Source organism: Martes martes, assembly GCF_963455335.1.
Source record: "Martes martes genome assembly, chromosome: 1".
Taxonomy (NCBI): domain Eukaryota; kingdom Metazoa; phylum Chordata; class Mammalia; order Carnivora; family Mustelidae; genus Martes; species Martes martes.
Window position 1 is genome coordinate 13,141,944 of NC_137888.1, and position 24,903 is coordinate 13,166,846.

At 47.2% G+C, this 24,903-nt stretch overlaps 1 protein-coding gene across 1 annotated transcript in view; it reads left to right on the forward strand.

The window, feature by feature from the left end:
• The window catches only part of TIAM1 (TIAM Rac1 associated GEF 1), a 383,928-nt gene that overhangs the window by 239,610 nt on the left and 119,415 nt on the right, over nucleotides 1-24,903 (forward strand). The window contains exon 4 of the mRNA XM_080799863.1: nucleotides 9,985-10,958. Within this exon, the coding sequence (XP_080655989.1) occupies nucleotides 9,996-10,958 (963 nt within the window). The 5' untranslated portion in view covers nucleotides 9,985-9,995. The remainder of the gene's footprint in view (nucleotides 1-9,984; nucleotides 10,959-24,903) is intronic.

A 24,903-nucleotide genomic window follows, 5' to 3' on the forward strand; every position in this document is an offset into this window, starting at 1 on the left:
GTATGAGTCGTTTTGAGCCCCATATACATCCGCATGAATCAATGGAAACGCTTCCAAAGTGGTGGGACTGATACGTTTTAGTGTCACTGGAATTGCTGGGTTGCATGTAGCTCGTGGGAAAAAGAATTTGGAACCACTTCTTTGGATTAGGGTTACACCCAGCTAAGAATTCAAAAGCATTAGCATTCAAACTTAAAAAAAGAAAAGAAAAGAAAAGAAAAGAAGAAGCCGGTACCTATGAGATCTTTTCTCTCCCCTGTGAATTGCCCTCAGGGTCTTTTAAATTTATCCCTGAGCTTCGCCATCTTTTTATTGGATTATTTTGAGAAAGACCAACCTAGCTGCAAATCTGAACTTAAAAACAATGATATATTTTGTTTCTGGTTTGGGTGATCTCTAAAAAGCAAAATAAATACAGTCAAAATAATAATCTTTCTGAATCAAAGATCATCTTTTATTTGTTGCAAAACTTTCCTGTTTAGTCTCTTGTGTTAGGGGTGTTTGTGTGTGACTTGGCAAAACACTTCTCATGGGTTTGTAAAGATTTAGCAAAAACTTTCAGAACTTTGTCTCAGTTTAATCTTAGCTACCCCCCCACCCCCTACCCCACCCCTGTCTTCAAGCTCAGCCTCCAGTAGAGAAAAAACAGGCTTGAAACCAAGACCTCCCACTAGAAGCTAATTTTAAATTTGCAATCTGTTGTCTTGTGATTTTCGCTTCAAATTTAACTTTGAAATAAATACATTTCATCCTTTCTCCTGCAAATTTAGAGGTCTGTTTTCAAGTCATAGAAGGGTGATCATTATGTTTATTTTAATAAGTTTTTAAATACCTCAGGGGAGTGAAAAATCATATTATTAATAATTACAATTTCTGTGCATCATTAAATGCCTTATGCTTGGATTTTGCAATGTCCTCACCAATGACTGAGAAACCTTGCTTTGGGAGTTCACTTTTGTCTTGAATGTGATATGAATTGGGTCATCTTGGGCCCACTAATGAGCTCTGATGTTTTATATATTTGAAGAGCCCTTGTTTTAAGGGAGTCTGCATGAGGAACACTCCCACTGAGGAGAGCTGTGTGAGGACGTTAGTGTATTTAGGTGACCAAGACAGGGGTGGGTACGGCAGGGTCCCTGCCACTAGGCCATTATAATAAGGTGGGAAGGGGGTCCATACAAAGCAAGACAAGTGTGTCACTGTACAAATAACCACACGCCAGACGCCATGTAAGGAGGTCAAGCAAAGTGCTGTTGAGAAAGCGTGATTAAATCCAAGCTAGATAGTATTTTCTTTACCTTAGGTAATTTTTCCCAGCCATCTGTTACGAGTTTGGGTTTGGTGTCGTTTGTTGTAGCTGTCAGCACAGTGCCCACATCCTCACTCTCTTCAATTATCCAAAAAACCCAGGGACTTAAGCATGTTAACATGTTTTATTTATTTGCCTTTCCTTAAAATCAGTTACAGGTTCAGTGCAGAAACTTTAGAAAATACCAAAAAAATTAGTGTAAGTTTTGAAAAATTGAAATTACCTGCATTCAGTCTATCCAGAATGATTGCTTTTAAAATTACTATACAGGTCTAGCATGCGTGTGTGCGCATATGTGCGTATGCGTGCACGTGCGTGTGTGTGTGTGAGAGAGGGAGAGAAAGTGAACATATTATTAATATTCTTAAAGAAAATTTTAACCTGCTCAAAGCCATTTTCTTGGTTGTGTACCTCAAATAGAAGGTTCTTTTTTTTTTTTAGATTTTATTTATTTAGTTGTCAGAGAGAGACAGCACAAGCAGGGGGAGCGGCAGGCAGAGCAGGCAGAGGGAGAAGCAGGCTCCCTGATGAGCAAGGAGCCCGATGTGGGACTCGATCCCAGGACCCCGAGATCATGACAGCCAAAGGCAGATGCTTAACCATGGAGCCACCCAGGCATCCCTCAAATAGAAGTTGTTACTTCTGAGAGTAAGAAGAGTTTTGCTCCACTGATGTTTGACCCTACAGTAGAATGATCTTTTTTGATTATCTACTTCTGAACAGGGCGAGCCTTGGCAGGCTGACCCACAAGGCTGGGCTTGGATCACGAAGAATGGGAAGACCAGGGAAAGGGTGGGTCAGGTCACTCTGGTCTCTGTTTGGGGACTGCTTGAACTGCTGGTCTCATCTAGGGAATCTGACTTCCGGACCATAAAAAATATTATAGTTCTCAAGGTGATGAGGTTGTTTCTAGTTCCATTGTATCTTCTTCTTTCTGTCGCTCTTTTCCCTCTGAACAATCTGAAGTTACAAGAGTGTTTTTGTTTGTTCCTCTCTGCCCAGAGACCTTGGCCGTAGGGTGGTTTTCTATTAATAGAAAGTTTTCTCATGTAATATGGAGAAAATGTAACGTCAGTGTGATGAGAGAGACACAGTTTGCGTGATTTGTGTTGGATCGTACAGGTCTTACCTTTCTTTTTTATTTGTGTTCTGTTTCTCTACTCCTGTATAATTATTGATGTTCATAATGATTTTGTGTAGGCATTGCGAGCAGTTAAGCTTTTCATTTATTTCAAGAGTGCTTACCTTTACTCGGGGAGCATAGTGAGAGTAGTGGCTTTATTTTATTTTATTTTTTGGAGAGGGAATTTCTAAAGAAAAACATTTTACTTATTATTATTATTTTTTTAGAGAGAGTGTACCTGTGTGCGGCGGGAGAGGGGCAGAGGTAGAGAGAAAGAGAAGAGAGAGAGAATCTTAAGCAAGCTCCAAGCCCAGTGCAGAGCTGGACACGGGGTCTTTCTCATGACCTTGAGACCATGACCTGAGCCAAAATCAAGAGTCAGATGCTTAACAGGCTGAGCCATCCGGGTAACCCAGAGAAAAAAATTTTAGTATTGAAGAATTTTTTTCCCACTTCATTGATGAATTTGGGTGTGCTTTGCGTGCATTTCCTAGCATGTGAGTCCCAGAATGTATTGGCCTATAGTTTCAATCATGTGATAGCTGCTTTGAAAGTCTTTGCTATTCCAACATCTGGGTCACTTTAGGATCAACGTCTACAGATTGCCTTTTCCCTGGAGAACTGGTTAGAATTTCTGGGTTCGTTAGAACATATTGTGGACATTTTAAGTGTCATATTGGGAGACTTGAGGTCCTGTTAAGATCATCTGGAAAACGATGGTTTTCCTTTTTTGCTATTTTAGCAGGCAGTCGACCCGGCCAAGTTCAGATTACAAACTGGGTTTCCCCTTCGGTGGGTGATGGCTCCAGCGTCCGTTCTGTCTCTCAGTCTTCGCTGGGCATTGTGGATTTGTCCCACGCATGAGCCACTTGCTTGGCAGTCCGGGAGGTAGGCTGTGGTTTTATGTAGTAACTCTGCTCCCAAAGCCTTTACCGTCTTGCTTGGGGTCGGTCTGAGGCTGGGCATCTGAGGGGGGTGAGCCCAGGACTTGTATGGATTCGTACACAGCTCTGGTGAATTTGCTTCTCCAGCTCTCTTTCCTCGGAGACCCCCCCTCATTCCATGGTTGGCAGGGGCCCCTCTTCTTGGTTCTTTGGCCGGAACAACGGGGTGCATCTTGGGAATTTCCGCTCACCTGTGTCAGAGGTGTACTTCCGCTTAAGGCTGGGAGAGAGGGACCGGGAAACTCACCCTGGCACGAGCAGCTTCTTCTGGTTTTGACTTCTCCACTCAGCGTGCTTGTGCTTGCACTTTGGAATCTTTGCGCAGTCGCTATTTTCTTCGGCCCCAAGTTCTTCAGTCTTTTATCAGTCAGAGAAAGGTCAGTCCTAGTGCCGAGTTCCGTCTTGGCGGGCACCAGATGCTGACAGTTCCGTTTCGTTCGTTACTTTATGGAAACAGAAGCACCGCCCCAGTTAATCAGCTCTACCTCTCTGTTTAACCTCCCTTTGGACCACTGGTCTGTGCTTACTTTGTGTTTCCTGATAAGAGATGCTAGGTGATGCTCAATGCATGTCTATTTTTTTTTTTAAGATTTATTTATGTATTAGAGGGAAAATAGAGGGAGGGGCAGAGGAAGAGAGGGAGAGAGAATCTCCCAACAGACTCCCCGCAGAGCAGGGAGCCTCATGCGGGACTCGATCCCACGACCCGGAGATCATGACCTGAGCTGAAATCAAGAGTTGGATGCTCAGCCAACTGAGCCACCCAGGTGCCCTAATAGCATGCTTATTTTTTATTGCCTGATTTGTTGAGACTATATTAGGATATTTTAGATGGCTTTCAGCTATAAGAGCAGATTTTAGAATGTTTCATTTTGAAGAACTCTCACTTTTATTTTTTTGAAAGAGGGAGCGAGCGTGTGAGTGGAGAGGAGGGGTGCAGAGGGGGAGAGAGAGAGAGAGAGAGAGAGAGAATCTTAAGCAGGGTCCATGCCCAGCACGGAGCCCAGCTCAGGCTCAGTCTCACCACCCTGAGATCACGGCCTGATTCAGAATCAAGAGTGGGACACTGAACTGCCTGAGCCACCCAGGCGGCCCTGAAAAATTCTCACTTTTAAACAGAAATTCCATTTAACCAGACTATTTCAGGGATTTAAGGCTTTGCTTTTTAAATTTTGAAATAATTAGAGATTCACAAGAGATTCACATTTTACAGATGACGTACAACCTAATGGCTGTTCCTACTGATAAATTTCCTTAAGATACCTTTTCACTTACTCACTGTGTATTTAACTTGGTGGATTTCAAGGAATGTGCTAGGATTACCTGAAAAGTTTAACTCATCGCTTTAAGAGAAAGGTCATGGTGGTAGAAAAAGTCACACTGCCTCTAGTGTCCTTGAGTTCTGGCCCCAAGAATCTCAATTTTCTGACCCCGCACCGCTGTCAGGTGACCCCCTGTCCAGCGTGCCACCATGCCACCATGTCTCCCTTGCCTCCATTTTGTCTGGGTCCTCTGAGGCTGAGTACGTCTCTGCACTGTCCACTTAGACAATGGGGAGGGGTACCCTCTGAACTCTGAATTCTGTAGGGACAGCTCTCAAAAGAGGAGGCAGGGAAGAATTGAGGGCAAGAAGTGAAATGAGGCAGAAAGCAAGGCCTTCATTCTTTGGCCAGGTAATTGGGAGTAGGGAGCAGAGTGAAGCAGGGGCGAGTGGTCTGGGATGAGGGACCTACAGGTGGAAGGGAGCCCGAGTGATGGGCATGTTGAAGACCACTGTGTCCTCGAGACATCTGATAGAAGGGGCTAGCATAGTTAAGTCTGGTGTTGTGGTTTTCTCTAGTCTACGCTGTGGTATTGTTCCCTAATTTGTGTTGTGGTCCCCATTCTCAGCTCCTTTTTATTGTGGTTGTATGAGTTTCTGCATTCTAGGTTAAAGTTTAGTTTGTCATTCACTCGTTCAGTGTTTTGCCGCCAAGCACCTTTTACCTTTCAGGCGGTGTCCTAGGCACTGAGGATATAGCAGTAAATAAGACAAGCAAAACTTTTAGCCCTCCTGAAGCTTATGTTCTGGTGGGGAAGGACAGAGAATAAAAAAGTTAAGTAAGTGAAATATATTGTGTGTTACAGTTGTGATAAAGACTCAGGAGGAAAAGAAAAGAAGAGGGGTAAGGATTGAGCTCTGTGGGGGGGATTGTCATTTTGGATAGAGATCAGGGAAGGTCACCCTGAGAAGACAGTATTTGAGTCAAAGTCAGAACGAACTGGAATGTGAGCAATGTAGTGAAGGACAGTTGCAGGCAGAAAGAAGAGCATGGGCAAAGGCCCTGGGGCAGGCTCAGGTAGCCAGAACTTAGACCTTTGAAAAGAATGTATGAGAAGCCAGACTTGAGATCTAAGTACTGAGGGTTGTTCTTGTGATAAAATCTTACCCTATACCTCTTGCCTAAACCCCCCTCCCGCTAAGTGCTCCCTGAAAATGCAACTTATTTGGAACCACATGCTACATAAGGAAGTGATAGTTTTAATGAGTTTAAAACTGGAGACAGTTTCCGGCTAGAGGTTGAGTACTTTTACTCTGATGCTCTTCTTTTTAATTTCTGTCCTGGTTTTTGCATTTCAGTCTGACCTTAATCTCTGTTTTCTCACCTCACGACAGTGTGATGGTCACGTTGGTGAGGTACTACTGATCTCTCACCTTCCGCTTTGTTCCTAAAATGCATGACCGTTGACTGTCTCCTTGTCTGAAGTCGAACACTTCTAGCCTCCGTAGAGGCTACTGAGGAACTGAAAGCTGCTTTCTACCCCGAAGTTCCTTCCTTACTCACGGGAACAGACCGGGTGCAGATGTAAATTGCGAACTGGGTTTTTTGTTTGCAATAAAAGTCAGTGATGGGGTTAAACAGAGACTAGGGAGGTATTCAGATGATGGAAGTCGCCGGCATTTTACCTTTTTGTAGAGGCAAAGGATTAGAACTTCCAGTTCGCCCGTGTTCTGGAGGGGCACAACATTCCCGTGGGGCAGAGGTTGTCCCAGAAAGAGGAGATTGTGTCTGTCGAATGCCACGAGCAATTTTATTTATTTATTTTTATTTTTTTAAAGATTTTATTTATTTATTTGACAGACAAAGATCACAAGTACGGAGAGGGGCAGGCAGAGAGAGAGGAGGAAGCAGGCTCCCTGCTGAGCAGAGAGCCCGATGTGGGGCTCGATCCCAGGACCCCGGAATTATGACCTGAGCCAAAGGCAGAGGCTTTAACCCATTGAGCCACTCAAGTGCCCCATCCATGAGCAATTTTAATTTTTCATGCTTCTGTTAACTTCTGTGTCCCCCCACCAACGCCGCCTGAGCCCTTGTGGTTCTCACCAACCTTTCAGGAAAAGTTTTCAAATTAAGGGCTATTTCAGCAGGTCCCCAGCAACTGATTTTTCTTGACTTGCTTCAGACTTCCTGCCGACTCTGTTTAGGTCAGCCCCTGAGAATTTCTCTTGGTAGGATTTAGGAGATTTGGCATTCGTCTCTAAATTCTAGTTCTGAAGATAAAAATGGTTTCTTTCCTACCTTGGCCGGCTGGAAAGAATCCTGCTACTAAAAATGCTATTAATATAACAGGCCCGTCAGAGTGATGCATTAGGTGCTGTAATTCTTGAAGGTTGGGGCCATTTCCTTTAGGAAACCTCTCCTGAGGCTTTTAACTTGATTGCTTTTCTGTTGGCAGAAACGAGCCTCACCAAAAAATGTATTGTTGGGAATATGCCTGTCAATTTACATTTGCAGACTTTCGATATGTAGAATAGAGAAGGGTCCTCCTTGTGGGTGTGAGGGGACAGTTTTGCTTGTCTTACATGCAGTTCTTCCACCATCATTCTTTTCCTTCTTTTAAACTTAAACCTGTTGATTCTTTTTTTTTTTTTTTTTTAAAGAATTTGCTTGTCTATTTGACAGACAGAGATCACAAGTAGGCAGAGAGGCAGGCAGAGAGAGAGAGGAGGAAGCAGGCTCCCTGCTGAGTGGAGAGCCCGATGCGGGGCTCGATCCCAGGACCCCGGGATCATGACCTGAGCCAAAGGCAGAGGCTTGAACCCACTGAGCCACCCAGGCGCCCCTAAACGTGTTGATTCTTAAAGTGGAACCATGGCTGACACTCGTTCTAAGCTTTTTATTATTTATTGGCAAAACATAACAGATACATAGACAATTCAGGTGTACTTTAAGGAATTGGCCATGGCCTTTAGTTATTAAAATGCTTATTTGTTGGGGCGTCTGGGTGGCACCCTCCGTTAAGCATTTGACTCTTGGTTTTGGCTCAGGTCTTGATCTCAGGGTTGTGACATCAAGCCCCGCGTTGGGCTCTCTCTCTCTCTCTCTCTCCCTCCCTCCCTCCCTCTCCTCTGCCCCTCACACTCACATGTGTGCTCTCTTTCTCTAAAATAAATAAATCTTAAAAAAAAAAAACCGCTTTCTTATTTATTTGACTTTCAAAACGTAGCACACAATATTCTTCAGAATATAGATCACAAATGGTCGTGTATGGACAGTAGATGTTTTTCTTTTCCCTCTAGTGAGTTGAATTGTTGTTGTTGGTTTTTTTCTTCTTTGCTTCTTAAAGATGCCAGGCAGAGAGGCAGGAGCTTATTAACTGCTTTGAAATATACTTGCTGCCAGGAAAAAGGAGATTCTCCTGCTTGGAAAGTTCCCTCTGAGAATCACATGGTGTGTGATCCGGTGGGGAATATTCCAGTATGGGAAAAGTGTAACATCTGGTGCCTGTGTGAGTTACCTCCGAACTCACTGGAACATGAAATGGAGGTTTTCCCTTCCTGTGGCCACCGATTTTGTTTCCACGAAGATGGGCTCGTCTGAGTCGATGGAGTGTTTTAGACTGAATAGTGAGGATTATAGAATGATTTTAGATCAGTGTGAAGGTGTCTGATAGTCCCAACTTTTTGTCGTGGTCCTGGTCAGTTCATTCTCTGCGTCCCCCCTGTCCCCCTTTCACTGTTTTCTTGTCTACCTTCCGTGGCTACAGGATCCGTTTCTTGAGAGTTGGGAGCGTGTCTGTCTCTTTTGTTCGCTGCTGTGTCTCTGGCTTCTGCAGCATGGTCGGTGCTCATGTATTTTCTGAATGAATGACTACGTAGGTGGTTGGAAACATCAGCGCAGCAATATATACAGCTACTATACTTTCCCTCTTTCCCTTTCTGGCCACTTTTATGTGTGTGTCTGAAGCGCATACAATTTGAATGGTACAGAGAAAGAACAGAATAAGAAGAAGAGGCTAAGAGAGTCACAGTCGCCGAGCTTCGCAGGTCTTTCCTCTTCCCCCCTGTGGGTGACAGTCACCAGGCCAGGGAGAGAGACCGGAAAATGGGAAGGAAGGACTTGAATTAACCTGGGTAGCCCCAAAAGGCTGAATCACATTTAGTGGTTTCATAATGTGAATTTCTGTGTGCAGGGCACTCTGTACCAGATTAATGTTCCTGGTTTGGATTTGCTCCCAGAAATAAACCCATTAGTCTGCTGCTAAGCAGAGAGGGGGGTTTCTTTTGGTTTTGCCCATCTCCCTCTCCCTGCCTCCCACTTCATGCCCCCTCTGAAATACCAAAAGTTAAGGTTTTCAGAATGCCGGGGCATTGAATCGAATTTCGGGTAAAAGCCCATTGTTCCTTTTGACCTGGATGAACTAGGAAGAGTTGATCGGATTTATTAATCTCTTGAGTGTTTCAAGTTTTGATTGATTTTTTTTTTTAAGATTTTATTTATTTATTTGAGAGAGAATGAGTGAGAGCATGAGAGAGGAGAAGGCCAGAGGGAGAAGCGGACTCCCCAGGGAGCCGGGAGCCCGATGCGGGACTCGATCCCGGAAGTCCGGGATCATGACCCGAGCCGAAGGCATTCGCTCAACCAACTGAGCCACCCAGGCGCCCCTGATTTTGAAATATAGATGGGAGTCCGGATCAAACGGAAACACTGGGAGGGAGGGAGGTCGTCAAATGCTCCGGTGAGTTTGGTTACTGCTTTTTGAACTACATTATCATTTCCAGCAGAAAGTCCGTTTGTGGGGTGCCTGGGTTAAGCCTCTGCCTTCAGCTCGGGTCATGATCTCAGGGTCCTGGGATCGAGCCCCGCATTCAGCTCTCTGCTCATCAGGGAGCCTGCTTCCCCCTCTCTCTGCCTACTTGTGATCTCTGTCTGTCAAATAAATAAATAAACTCCTTTAAAAAAAAAAAGGGTTTTCAGTGTGTCTGGAGAGAAGCTGAGCTTGGTAAGCTGAGCTGGAGGGAACCACGAAGGTTTGCAGCCCTGTGAAGGCAGCACGGCAGCGGGCCCTGTGGGCAGCTAGCTACCCTCTGGGCACAGACAGGTTTGATTCTCTACATGTCTACCTGGGTTCTCATTTCACATCGCGGGGGGCCCGTCTCAGTGGAGGTGTCAGTTCTCACCTGTAAGTGTGTAAGGGCCCAGGCACCTGCCAGGTGGGCAGAGGATCGTGTCCTGTCGCCTTACCAAGCTCTCTGCCCGCCCCGCACCCTGAGCTCTTTCTGTTAAACTACCCATTCGTGACTCACTTATCCCCTCCTCTCTTTCCTCCCACCCCCCATGCTGCAGACCATAAAACCATGGGAAACGCAGAAAGTCAAAATGTAGAGCATGAGTTTTATGGAGAAAAGCATGCCAGCCTGGGCCGTAAGCACACATCCCGCTCACTGCGCCTGTCACACAAGGCTCGGCGGACGAGGCACGCGTCCTCGGGGAAGGTGATCCACAGGAACTCCGAAGTGAGCACACGATCCAGCAGCACGCCCAGCATCCCGCAGTCCCTGGCCGAAAATGGCCTGGAGCCTTTCTCCCAGGAGGGCACCCTAGAGGACTTCGGCAGCCCCATTTGGGTGGACCGAGTGGATATGGGCTTGAGACCCGTGTCGTACACCGATTCTTCTGTCACTCCCAGCGTGGACAGCAGCATCGTCCTCACAGCCGCCTCTGTGCAGAGCATGCCAGACTCGGAGGAGACCCAGCTCTACGGGGATGACGCTACGTATTTGGCTGACGGAGGCAGGAGGCAGCATCCCTACACATCCAACGGGCCCACTTTCATGGAGACGGCGAGCTTTAAGAAGAAACGCTCCAAATCTGCAGACATCTGGCGGGAGGACAGCCTGGAATTCTCACTCTCCGATCTGAGCCAAGAACATTTAACAAGCAACGAAGAGATCTTGGGTTCCACCGAAGAGAAAGACTGCGAGGAGGCTCGGGGCATGGAACCCCGGGCGAGCCCCCGGCAGCTCAGCAGCTGTCAGCGTGCCAATTCCCTGGGGGACTTGTATGCTCAGAAAAACTCCGGGGTGACGGCAAACGGGGGGCCCAGGAGCAAATTCGCAGGCTACTGTCGGAATCTGGTGTCTGATATTCCCGATCTTGCAAACCATAAGATGCCACCAGCTGCTGCCGAAGAGTCTCTTCCCTACAGTAATTACAACACACTCCCCTGTAGGAAGTCTCACTGTCTTTCTGAAGGTGCCACCAACCCACAGATTAGCCATAGCAACAGCATGCAAGGCAGAAGAGCAAAAACAACTCAGGTAAAGTGGTTGAAATCTGTTTCACTATTTTGGAAATGGTGCATGAGTTCAAGTGCATGCTTTTGCTCCTGCAACGTTCCCATCTTTGAGTGCCTGGCGGCTGCTGCAGCTGCTACTGCCCCCCCCCCCCCCGGGGGGGGGATTCATCTCAGCTCTGCTTTGCCCCTCTTCCAGTTCGGTGCCTAGGGGTGGGATGAAGGGAAGAGTGTGCGTGTGTGTGTGTGTGTGTGTGTGTGTGTGTGTGTGTGTGTGTTGGGGGGGATGATGTGGGTAGGAGTGAGAATAAAGCTGATAAGTTCATCCTCGGGACCTGCTGCCTCTCCAGCTCAGCTCTCGAAGAGCGTCTCGCTTCTGCTGAGCCTCCTTCCTCTGCCCGGACAGATGGGCCCGGCGGGTTGTGCACTCTCGGGGTGTCTCTCCAGTGCCGCAGGTGGGAAGAGGGGTTAGTCGGAAGCTCCTCGGAGGAGGCATCTTTGATTCAGGGCGGGCTCTGGTCATTGGTCAGCTTCTCGCGGAGGTTGGCAGGCTTCCTGCCTTACCAGGAGCCGTTTCAATTTCCTGTTCCTTGCGATGCTGGCCAGCCCCGTCTCTGGAGGGAGGGGTAGCGGAAGGAATAACATGGGCGGCTTCCAGTTCCTACTTTGCAGCCAGCTCGTTGTTTGACCTTGGGCAAACCCTGACTTCTAGTTGCTTCTCTGAAAAATGGGAGTGAAAAGGGCTCAACGCGCTTGCTCAGGGGTCTAGGGCAGGCAAGAGATGGGTGTGAAGGTGTTTCTTTTAAAGATTTTTTTTTTTTACGAGTGCCTCGCTGATGAAAAGAGGACTCATCACCTTCATTGGTAGTGATATTACCGGGGAGCCTAAGAGCCCACCTCGCACTCCTGCGTGTCTTGGTCCTTCTCTGGTCGTGCTGTTCCCGGTCACCGAGTTCCGGGTATCCTGGCTGATGTTGAGGTTGGGTTCATGGTTTAACAAGACAGCGCTTCTGATCAGAGATCAGTCAAGCCCATTTGCCTCCAAAGGCACGTCAGCCTCCAGGGTGACCAGCGGACAGCACCGTGGTCAGCGGGAAAGCGGCAGGTGCCCTCCGAGCTGACCGGGCGGGGGTGGTGCTGTTCCAGTACGAGTCAGACAGGCATTTTGAGGTTTAGTTCTCTCAGAAAGGGGGTCTAAGTAAAATGGGCAGATGGTAGGGAACCAAAGGAGGGGGCAGAGAAAATGGGCACTAGACTGTGTTCTTGCTGGAGAGCAGATTTTTTTTAAAATTGCCCAAATCTCAGGTTTCTGATTTTAGGTTGGAATTTTAAATTCTCCTATACCAGTCATCAGGGAAGTCCTCAGTGTTTTTTGTTTCTTCTCCTACGCTAGCTTTCTGTATTGGAATAATTAAAACTTTCTGTATGTTCCTCCAAGTTTATATGGGGTAAAGGAGACCGTGTTTGACCTCTCCCCTACTTTTCTTTCCAAAATTACGTTTAACTGTGATAAAAATACACGTGACATTTACCGTCTTGACCATTTTGAAGTGTGTAGTTCACGTTCACACTGTTGGGCACCCATCACTACGTCCATCCCCAGAACTCCTTCCATCTTGAAAACCTGTTAACCAACAACCTCTCCTCCCCCTCCCCGAACACCCTCCCCGCCAACCCCCCACTGCAGCCCCAATTCTGTTTTCTGCCTCCATGAATTTGACTACTCTAGGGATCTCCCGTAAGTGGAATCAGGTAATAGTGGTCTTCTTGTGACTGGCTTCTTTCCCTTAGCATAATTTCCTCAGGGTTCATCCATGTTATAGCCAGGATTTCTGTCCTTTTTAAGGCCGAAGAATATTCTAGCATGTGTGGGTTTGCCACAGTTTTCTTTTATCCATTCATCTGTCGGAGAGCAGGTTGTGCCGATGATGTCCAAGCCAGGCATCGGGGCTCCACTCCTTCTCACCTGGGTGACTTTGGGCAAGAAACTGTCAGATGCGGGGATAATCACAAGGCCTTTCGAGAAAATGCGATGAGGTAACACAGTGCCTGGTCCTCTGGCAGCAGCCGGTAGGGGAGGATTCGTTAGTCGTTGGCTGTGTTCCTTATGAGTGGCGGTATAGGACTTAAGGGCCCAGGGTGGTTCTGTGTTTCTATCAAAGTCTTGTGTCTTAGAAGCAGTTGTTAAAAACGTTGACTCTACAATCAGAGGAGATGAGCCTGAAGATGCATCTAGACGGACACCTGAATTTTGTACCCTTCTCTTTTCGGGGGCGAGACTTATTGATGGGGATTATGGAATAACCCCACTGTGGTCCTTCTGCCTATCCTGTGGGGGCTGCTCCTCGCTGTCCATTGGGTAAGTGGAGAGACCCGTGAGATAGGTGACCTGTCCTGTGACCTGAAAGGGGCTGTAGGCTCGGTCTTGAAGGCACGGCCGGAATGGCATTGTAGGGCTGAAAGGAGGGGGGCTCCTGGCCTTCAGGATTCAGAGAAGGGTGCATTGGTGCAGACAGTTGAGAAAGGAACATCACCTGTGACCTGTGACTGTCCCTCTTACCTGGAACAATGCCACCCAGGACTTTTTTTTTTTTTTTTTTTTTGAGTGGGTGGGGGGGCAGAGGGAGAGAGAGACTCCACGCTGAGCGTGGAGCCTGACATGAGGCTCGATCCCACGACCCTGAGATCATGACCTGAGCGGAAATCAAGAGTCAGATGCTTACTCTACTGAGCTTGCCAGATGCCCCACATTAGCTCACATTCTGTATGAGATCTAAGCGGGGTGCCTGGCTGTATTCTGGCTCTCCATGTTGTGCCCCCTCACCCACCATCGCCCCAGGCTGGGGATAGCTGGACCTCTGGTTCAGCCCACCCCCCATGGATGAGGCTTTGAGTCACGGCTGACTACACCCAGAAGAGAGCGGCAGAGCAGTTTTCTCCTGCAGAGCCGGTACCACTGTGAGCTCTCACGTGTCATTGTTCCATGAAATTTCCATCTTTGGCTTGGCGCCTTCTGAAATTGTTAATATATGGAAGTGAGATCATCTAAATGTGGTGTCTCAGAAAGTCACTGCCTCGGCAGCTTAATGTGATGCAGAGAGCAACGGACTCGCAGTCCGGAGGCGTCCATTTACATCCTGGCTGGCTCCTCGCTGACCGGTGACCTTGGGCGAGTCATTCCCGTCTTGGGTGCCTCGCAGGCTCCTTCTCTGTCCGCGGCGAGGGGCACCAGCCTCTGACAAGCACCCTTAGGGGAACCTGACGGGCACCTAGCATGGACACCTGTTGCAGAGTCCATAGAATGAAGGGAAGAACTATTTTCGTATTCACTTTATATGTTGAGCAAGGATCTTTAATGACTTGAAACAAACCCCAGAATTATGCACAACAGTCCCCATCCACCCACGCTTCCTGGTCTAAGTTTGGCGTGTTCATCCAACGCGATTTCTTGAGAACCCACTATGTTCCAAACAGTGTATTTTAAGAGACAGTGGGTGTGGAAGCTTCCTTGAAAAGAATTCCTTTTCTTCTTCTTCTTTTTTTTTGTTCTTTTTTTGTTGTTGTTGTTGGTAAAAGTTTCGGACCCGGGGGATCTCTTCAGCGAGCTTGGATCGGAGATGTTAAAGTTCCCTCATCCTGCTCTGGTGACGTAGTTGAATCTGTAACTGTCAGCAGTTTACTCCCCAGAAGAAGAGTTTCTGGAAGACATTTGGCCCCAGAGTGTGGTCTCTGAGCCTGGGATGAAATACACTTTATCTGAAACAATGGGAACAACTTCATTGGATTTGAAAATGATTGAAAAAGAGTCTTTGACCGTTTTTCCTTTTTTGGTTGTTTGTTCAGTAGTTGGACGTGTTACTGAAACATGAGGCCTTGGAGCTCACATGTAGTTTTTAAAAAGTAACACTTGTTTCATGCCTGCCACACGGCGAGTGCTGGGGAATTATTTAATTCAGTAGGTTTGAGTGCTTGTGTGTGTATGTGCGTGCGTGCGCGCGTGCACACAACGTGCATGAAAATTTGTGTCGTGACTGTTTGGTATTCCTTTGTTGGAAGGGTTTATCCGTATCGCTTAAAGCAGAGTTTACTTGCATCGATTTCTGGAGAAAGACAAGAATAGATTGGCCCTTGATTTGATGGATACATTATTGGTCTTTTGGACTGAACTTGACTGTCTCCGATATTCCCATGGTTAACACTCAGAGCTGGGGCAGCCTGATATCACGTAAAGACGTGCTGAAATCCAGCAGAGCCCAGCTCGTCGGTCTGAGCCCTGTTTTCTGCTGGTTGTGTAGCCTGGGTGGACCTCGGTGCCTCCTGAATGGGGCCGATGGGAGTTCCGCACGGAAGTGAGTACGAAGCTTCTGGCACGTTGTCTCTTGCACCTAGTAGAAGCTCAGTCGGTAATGGTTATTAGTTGTGATGGGAATAGTTTGGCTTCCTTTTTCAGAGCTCAGCCCTCCTATGTCTCAGACTTCCAGTGGGTGAGGTGGAAAGAGAGAACTGCCAACGGATGGAGCGTCTTGGAGCCAGGCTGTGTGTTTCAATGGGAAGCTTTGGCTTGGGGCCATTGTACGGGACTTGGGAGGAGAGCTTCATTCATCCACTTAGGAGATGGAAGAGTGGGAGCTGCTCTTACCAAGAACTTCTCAAGGAGCCACAGCCTGGAGATAGTGAGGGACCCCTGCTCACAGCCCCCTGTGGAGATGGGACACTGGTGACGGGTGTGTGTGTTTGTGCAATTTCTGACCACCTCCGTGTCCCCAGAAATCTTCACACCATAGCGGATGGAGTCAGAACGAGGTAAGGCAGAGCTCTCCATCCGTTTCTGGCCCCCATGGGCCATTGACACATTCTTTTCAGTTTCCAGCTCACAGATCACCCCTATGTCCAGCCCCCTCACTTTGCTGGGGAGGAAATATATCTAAAGAGATGAGGCGACCAGGTCTCACAACTAGATTAAAATCTAGGTCTCCTGACTCACTGACCAGGGTCATTCTTTGGAAGCCCACTCCCCCACACCATTACTTACTTCCTCCTCATTCCCGAACAGATTCCAACTTACGTGTCCTCAGATTTTAAGATCAAATTTCTCAGTTCTGGGGCAGAAGCGAAAAAGGGTGATTGACTGAAAAGAATGTAGGAATGTCCATGCTGTAGCCTGAACACAGTGGTTCCTGAGAGAGGTGTCCGTGGTGGGGTTCAGAAGAAAGCCTTGCTTTCTTGTTTGGAAAGGCAAGTCCTAGATCCATGATTTCAGTGACAAGGGGCGTGCAAGTGTTCTTAGAAGAGGCTCTTGAGTTCCTAGCAAAATTGTGTTGGCTTTTATAAAATTTTGTTTTGCTTTACACTTAGCTTAAATGGCTCAGGAATAAGTATGTTCCCCAAGCTGAAAACCGACATCAGCGTCCAAGAGATTCTTAACCTTTGGTCACAGACTCCTTTGAGAGTTGGATGAAAAATTTGGACCCTTTTCTTAGATAAACACATGGACCACCCTTCTGCACTCAATTTCAGGGGCTCCATGGGTTCCCCAAAGTCCCTCTAGAAGCTTCTGGCTAATAACCCCAGGTTAATTCTTCATGAAACAATATATTTTCCTATAAAATTTATTTAAAAAAAAAAAAAACCCTTTTCCTTGCCTTTTCTTCAGACCATTTGATGCTTCTTTTTTCCTTTTCCCTTGATCTTTTTTCTGGCATCTAAGTTAAGCAATGAGATAGTGTTTTGAAAGCAAGCCCATCCATTTTCAGCAGGAGTATCTGCCTCTTTGCCAAGATCTTCTTTTGGGGAGTGAGAGGGTGAGTAGGTAGTTGGGGGATGGCTGTGTTGTTAGTTTCAGGCCCTTTCTACTTGTAAAAAGTACGGTGGACTCCAAAGGGCTTCTGTTTATGTGGCTTCTAGCTATAAATAGTTATCACACTAGAAATTGAAACAGGAAAGCAAAAAAAAAAAAAAAAAAAAAAAAAACCCAAAAACAAAACCAAAAAAACCCACTTGTTGATTCATTTTTAAAAGAGAACCAATAAACCCATTATGTGTTCACAGAAACGACTTTTTATTTAAATTTTTTTATTTTCGAAAATTTAAAAAATTAGGGAGGAAAGAGGTATTATTTTATATTTGACAAATCTCTACAATTTCTGGCAAACAGGAGACCCCAGAGTCTCCTCTCTGCTTCTGCCTTCACTCTCTTGTGGTTGTGTTGGTTGGTTGGGGGGAAAATGTGGCCTTGCCCAGGTAGCTGGAAAAGGCAGGGCGTGATAGCCCCCCCTGAAATTACCTGAGGATCCCTGGTCCACACTTTGAGGTGCCCATTGAGGCTAATATAGGCTGGGGAAGTTTAGGCCTTCAAAATTCCCATTTTTAGTTTAGTGCTTGAAGAGGAGGAACGTCTGTGTTCTTTGATGAAACTGCTGGTTTCTTAGCATCACTGAGGAGGAAGAAAGGCTGGAATTAGGAGCTTAGAGCCCTTCCAGAAGCCTGCTCTAGGGCCCAAGAGGGCCTCCATGGAGCCTAAGGTAGAACTTAGGAAACAGGCTTTTCATTGTCATATGGATGTAGTTTGCTTTGGACAATTGTTGGCAGATTATCTATTGTGGCCCATAGGACAGCCCGTCCTGTCTTTCTTTTTCTAGTTTTAAAAAAAAAAGTTAAAGAAAACACTTTAAATTAACTCTGGTTATGTCCGTAAATGACATAATAAAACCGGATTGCTTGAAGATTGCAAAGTTCAGCTTGACAAGTAGGGCTCACTTCTCAGCTCAACCGTAGCTGGGCTTGAGTTGAGCCGGGAGATGAGCAAACCTTTAAATCAAACTAAAATGTAATGTGTGAGGAACCATTCTCCTTGTTTGGAGATTATGGTAGAAAATGAATAGCAGTTTATTCACAGAAAGGTGGGTTTATTTTTATTTATTTGCTTATTTATTTATATTTACTAAGATTTTATTTATTCATTAAAGAGAGTGTGCACATGCGTGCGTGTGCACACACACGAGTGGGGGTGGGGCAGAGGACAGCGGAGAGCAGGGAGCCCGATGCGGGGCTCCATCCCAGGACCCTGGGATCATGACCTGAGCCGAAGGCAGACCCTTAACCGACTGAGCCACCCAGGCGCCCTGCAGAGGTGGGTTTATTTTTCTGAAGTGTCTTGCCTACTCCACACCAGATACTGTTTGTAGTGCTTTGGGATGTGTCAACAGGAAAAGGTCCCTGAGCTCATGGAGCTAGTTTGGGGTGAAATGGGGACGTGTAGGCAGAAAACAGCATAAGAAGCACTCGACATGCTAAGGAGAAGAGAGCAGGGCAGGCAGACAAGGCAAGGGGGGCTGCGGGAGGCAGTATGAGATGAGGCGGTCAGGATTGACCCCCTTGAGAAGGCAGGCTTGGGGGTCGGCCATTGATTTGGGAGGTGGGAGTGTGCCCTGCGTGTTTGAGGGAGCAGAGTTGGGGCAGGGGAACAAGATGCTGCAGAGAAGTTGGCCTGGCAGTCGGAGGAGGGAAAGAAGTCTTAGCTGTGGAGAGGCGGGACGTGAGCTGAGCCTTACAGGATGAGTATTCCCGGAAGCAAGAACAGTTGGGAGCACGCGTTCCCATTGCACTGACTGGTAGGTCCGTCCTGGGCTCCAGGGTGAAGGCTGGACGTCTGCAGGGGGCTTTGCAAGGCAGGCCGAGGAGCCTTCCACGTGGGGTGCCGGGTGCATTGAGGAAGGTTGAGGGAAGAGGGCTTGCTGCTGAACCATGGCCGTAGCTCTGAGAAAGGAACCCGCAGGTCGGGTGATAGATACATCATGGGTAGTGAGGAGGGGAAGGATGACTCTAAGGTTTCAGGCACCTACATAGAAAAAAGCAGATAAAAAGAGAGAAGATGATTCATTAGCTTAGATGTTGGCAGTCCCCAGTCTGGAGTTACCTGAAGCAACATTTCAAGCATTTGCCAACATACTTCTGACTCCTTTTTTAGCAACTGTAAGAACTTTGGGTTGAGAGAAATTTTGAGTCACTCCCATTGGGGATCATTAGAGAAGGAGGGAAGACTTGTTGAAAACATAAAAAGGCATGGAAGTTTTGTCTTGGGAAAGGAAGAAAGGAGAACTAGAGCCGGGTTTTAGAAATGCCTCAAACGGAGGTGGGACATGTGCAAGGGGGGCGTGATAGTGGGAGGCCCAGCGGGTAGAATTTACAAACTTCAGAATTGAAAATGCAAAAAGGCACTGGATGTTTGGGTAGAGAGCGGGGGTGGGGGTGGAGGGCGACAAAAAAAAGCCTTACCGTGATGGAAAAGTAACACTGCAATATTTCTAGCAAATCAGGAATGGCAATTATTAGTAACAGTGTGCATAGTTATTAATCGACAGTGTAGAAAACATCACCATTTGGGGGCATCTGGGTGGTTAAGCATCTGTCTTGGGCTCAGGTCATGATCTCAGGGTCCTGGGATCAAGCCCTGCGTCAGGCTCGTTGCTCAGCAGGGAGCCTGCTTCTCCCTCTGCCTCACCTTCCCCCTGCTTGTGGCCTGTCAAATAAGTAAATAAAATCTTTAAAAAAAATAAGAAAACACCATTTTCCTAGGTTATGATGCTATTTTGCAAATGTGAAAATAACTTAAAAGGCACTTCATTGGCTCATACCAGCCGTGGTCAGCCTTTTTTCCCCAGTTTCCTCAGCAGCACCCTTCCATGTTAGGCACTAGTGAGCGAGGTCAGGCAATGCCTTCTCTCCTTGGGCTGAGATGAAAGTTAGGCTGAAGGTGGAAATGACAGTAATCATAGTTAATGCTTTTAAGCAGGTAGTATGTGCTGGGCACAGTTCTAGAAACCTTTGCTGGGTTAACTCAGTTTCACAGCATTTTAACAGAGTGTTGTAAAGGGGAGATAACTGTTGTCATCCCCATTTGACAGGTGGAGAAACTGAGGCACGGAGTGGTTCAAAATAACTTCCCCGGGATTGATATTGACCATACTGAGATTACCAAGGGAGAGTATCCTAAGAGAATATCAAGAATACCAAGGAGAGAACACTGGGAGCCAAAAACAGTATTCACGTGTGTGCATGTGTGTGAGAGGGGGAACTTGGCAATTTGGGGGATAAGAAGATGGTAAACCAGGGGAGGAGTGTTTTAGAATTTAACAAGGCAAAAGTTGTTCTAATTCAGAGCTTCTGCAAGTTGAAATTTCCTCAACCCCCTGAAAGTCCGCGAACTCTCTGTATTTAGCTTTTCTATATAGCTATGTGAAAGCAAAGCTGGATTCATCAGGGAAATTAAACAAAGTAACCAAGGAAATAGCTTCTAATTGCATCAGACTGATAACTACAAATGGCCGATTGATCTTACTGTCCTTGAAGTGTCTCAGGGCCCTTGAACTTTGTGGCTAATTACCTTTTCAAAACTGTGTTCACCTGTCATCAACAGAAAACCTGTCCCTCATAGGATTTGTAAGTTGCCCAGCGAAACCACTGGAACCTTGTTACAATGTATCATTAGCTCCCATTCATGCCGCCTGACCCTTCAGTCTGTCAAGGCAGTGAGAACGGGCTTTACGTTTGCCACCTGCCGCCTGCATTTTAGTACCCGAGCCCACGTTAGCATTTGTGGTCCAGCTCTGGTGACCTCGATCACCCTGGCCTGGCAGCTGTGGTGTGCTTCCGGCTACAGCTGGCCACTTGTGTACCCGGTAGGAAAGTGCATACGTGTGTGCTGGGAATCTGCCAGTGCCGTGGAAACTGGCAAGCGCTCTAGAAATCTGGCTTGGGAGGATGTGTCCAGGGAGACCAGACTCTAAGAGCCTCTGTACCCCATGAATGTTATGTATAATCGGAAGCCTTTTCAGTGGAGTGTTTCTAACACGGGGAGTATATTTTGAGTAATTTCCAGGAAATCTCTAAGTGGATCATGCATCACGTGGGAGTCACTTCTCTGTGTCGCTAGGGTCTTACCATCTCCCCTGATCTCCTTTGACTTTTGAATTAGAGCTCAGTATATGATGAACTACTAGGACCTATCAGATGCTAAGAGACCTCACTCACTATGAAGGAACATACCTTGTGTTTGCTACAGACACTGCTTGCTCCCGTGAGATTCTGCCCTGCGGTTGGTTTTTGGGTTTTTTGCTGCTGGGAAGAGTGGGGGAGGTTCTGAGTATGGAAAGAATCCGTTTTCTCAGGTGCCAAGCCCTTGAGAGTGAGGTGGGAAGGAGGAGGAGCCCTCGGAAGGATGACCCCCAGGAACGTTCGCTTGACGGTGGCACTCTTCCTTCTGAGCTCTTGGAAGGTACATTACAGTGATAGGCATCCTGACATCGGAGGGTGATGGGCATCCGGGATGCAGCCTCGGAGGGGTGGATGCCTGCTGTTTGTCAAAGCGGGAACCCAGGGAGCACAAGGGAGGTGTATGGAAATGTTTGAATCACTGTATTGTACGCTTGAAACTAATCCAGCACTGGATGTTAGCTAACTGGAATGAAGATAAAAACAAGAAACAAAGTGGGAACCCAGAGCCTCTGTGTCGGAGTGTCTGGCTTTGGTTTGTGCTAGAGATTCTGAGGTGGCACTTAGGCATTTGGGTAGTGGGGTTCTATAGATGATTCTGACCCACACTGAAGTTGGAGGTTGCTGGTGCCCGCGAGCCTCTCGTGGACCGTTCCGGCATTGAATAGTGCCTCTGGTTAGGTAGTCCTTATTTCCCGTGATGCTGGACCCTGGGGCCTCTGGGTATTTGGGACATCGCAAACTTAATGACCAAGTCGGGCTGGGTCTGGGCAACCCGCATATTTCCCAGCAGGCTGGGTCACATATCAGTGGGGGTCATCTATCACCGAGCCTGCTTAGCCGCATGTGGAGACAAGGTGGAGTCGGCTTGGACAATAGATCCAGAACATTCCCCAGCGGTTACTCGGGTTGTGTGCTCCAGGGCTATGCCGGCTCAGCTAGGGCCTACAGGCCTCTCACCCGGGGTGATCACTTCTTTGCTCAGATCAGTGGCCATCTCAGAGCTGGGCACACAGAGCCCGGGCCATGGTGAGCTGATAGCAGCAGTTGGCGTGAGCAGATGTTCAGGCCTGGCAGAGAGGTGAGTGTCTGGCAAGCCTTAAAGCTTAGTTTCTATAGAGGCCTCGAGGTATTCTGTAAAGGGGTAAATGGTTTGTGGGGAAGTCGGAGACTGTGAAGACACAGACTCTTGAGGGTTTGGTCTGTCTCGTCTCTGCCTCTTTCCCTCCTCATTCACCTCCTCCTTCCTCTTATCCCCACTCTGAGATTTGAGCTCTTTGCCTGGGAAGTCAAGGCAAACAGATACTAGCTTTCGCTGGGAAAACCTGGAAAGGGCCTTGTTGACAAAAAAAGGGTAAAGCATAGAGTTGCCTGTTTCAGTAGAACCTGGCCAGGTGCTGCTTGCAACTGAGCAGTGGGGCTGCCGTGTCACAGTGGAAAAGGTAGTTGGAAATGTGGGTTCCGACTCCCAGTCGGCCACCAGCCAAGGTTGTGAATTTCTGAGCCCCAGCATCCTCATTGATTAATCAAGAGGATGGCTTTGCAAGGTCCCTGCATATTCTTGAGCTCTGGGAATTAACAAGATGCCTTGAGTCCATTCTCTCCCTTGTTCTGAGGTCTTTCTCTTCCGGACCAGGGAGGTTACCAGCATAGCAAATCTCTCCCTGACGTACAGAGATGCGTCTTACCTCTTTGCATCTTAGAGGGGAGCTTGGCACTGACGGCTTCCTTTCTTCCCGGGCAAGACTGAGACCCATGAAAATGAATCCAGATGTTTAGGAAATTCACACACACACCTCATCTCCCACCACCCAGGGTTGTCTTGAATCATCAGTCACGGCGAATTTTACTTACTGTCTTTATTGACATGGTCAATATTCCTGCTGGGAGAAGTGGGAGTTCTTAACTGTGTTCTCCTTTTTACATAGGGCATTTTTACCCACTGGATCTGGGTCCTTCGTGGCCCCTGTGGGATGGCAGATAGCAAAGTGATGGGACTGGCGGTTGCAAGGGTATGCCTTTAATCCCCTTGAAATCCCAGGGGTCTGAACTCCATTGGAAATGCAGCTGGTCCTCTGAAGCTATCCTAACTCCTTCCTGCTTCTGTCTTCCCTCCTTGCTTTTTCTTTTCTTTCTTTCTTGAAGAACAGTTTTAGGTAGTAGAGAGGGGTTCCCAGTTAACCTTGAACACCTGTCAAAGGTAGTATTGGCCAGATCCATTATTTTCCTCCTCCTTTTTTTAAAAAAATATTTTATTTATTTATTTGATAGACAGAGATCACAAGTAGGCGGAGAGGCAGGCAGAGAGAGAGGAGGAAGCAGGCTCCCTGCTGAGCAGAGAGCCTGATGCGGGGCTCGATCCCAGGACCCTGGGATCATGACCTGAGCTGAAGGCAGAGGCTTTAAGCCACTGAGCCACCCAGGCACCCCTACTTTCCTCCTTTTGCATACTGTTCTCTTTATTGTGGTTTTTTTTTTTTTGAAGGTGCACGGTGTTCTGATTTAATATATGTATACATTGTGAAATGATTACCACAATCAAGTTAATTAACACATGCATCACCGCACATAATTACCTTTTTGTGTGTGTGTGGTGAAAACACCTAAGATTACTCCCTTAGCAAATTTCAGTACCCACCTTGCTGCACATTTGATTCCTAGAACTTAACTTTTTTTAATAAAGATTTTATTTATTTATTTGAAAGAGAGAGAGCCCGAGTGGGGAGAGAGGCAGAAGCAGACTCCCCACTGAGCAGGGAGCCCGATTCAGGGCTCGATCCCAGGACCCTGAGACATGCATGACTGGAGCGAAGGGCGGACGCTTCAGTGACTGAGCTGCTCAGGTGCTCCTAGACATTATAAACTTTTATAACTGAAAGTTGGTACCCTCCTTTGATCGCCGTCTCCCCCTTTTCCCCACCCCCCACCCCTGACAGCCACTGTTCTGCTCTCCGTTCTATGAATTCAACATTTTTGGATCCCCCATATAAGTGAATCATACAGCATTTGTCTTTCTCTTGCTTGTCACGTCTGTCTCTGCCCCTCTTTTAGTCGTTCACTTAGTGTCTCTCGATGATGACGGTGAAGTGAATTTTGAGGCCCTCAGTTAAGAATTGACCAAGTGAGGGTCTCTCTCTCTCTCTCTGCCCACCTCTCTGCCTACTTGTGATCTCTGCCTGTCAAATAAATAAATAAAATCTTTAAAAAAAAAAAAAAAAAAAGAATTGACCAAGTGAGATGGGTAGAGGTAACAGGCACAGCAGCTGTCCGGGCCTCGCCCAGGACCGTGTCACTGTGTGGCTTGGTTCATTCTGCCCCGTGGCCTCTCAGCAAATCTTTGAGCCCAAAGATTTTATTTTTATGCCAACTCAGAATAGTCTGTTTTTACATTTGTGAACCATAATTGGCTGCTTCTGAGACTGAAGGCTGAAAAAGTGGTGAAATCCCCAAACCGTGTATAACTTTGCCGTCTCTTCTGTGTCATGCCTATGTACCTGTTCTCTTCCATTGAGAAAACTCAGTGTGATTTCTTATCCATAAGACCGTTGAGCTGTCCTGTCCAGTATTGCTGTCATTATCCCTTCTTGATTACTGCCATTATTTAATTATTGTTTATGGATGTGCCTGTAGCACTTTGGAGCAATTAAGGTTCTGATTTGAGAACAGACCTGTCTCTGTCCCCGAAATGTTAGGCTTGAGAGCGGGGACAGTGCTTTGGAACTTCCAGATGTTTTTAAACTGGGAATTGATACCCCGGCGTGCTGGCAGTTGCCGGAAGCTGTCACTTGGCCCAGGGGCGGTGAGTAGCCTGGTTGGGGCTCCTAGCATCCTGGCTTTGAAAGGGCAAGGTAATTGGAGAGCCTGCCTTGGAGCTGCGGGCCCCACAGACTTATTTAGCTCAATGCAGAGTGAGAGGCTGCTTGTTTTCGAGAAGTGACGCTGATTACAGCATGAGGACTCTTGCCTGTTCGTGGGACCTG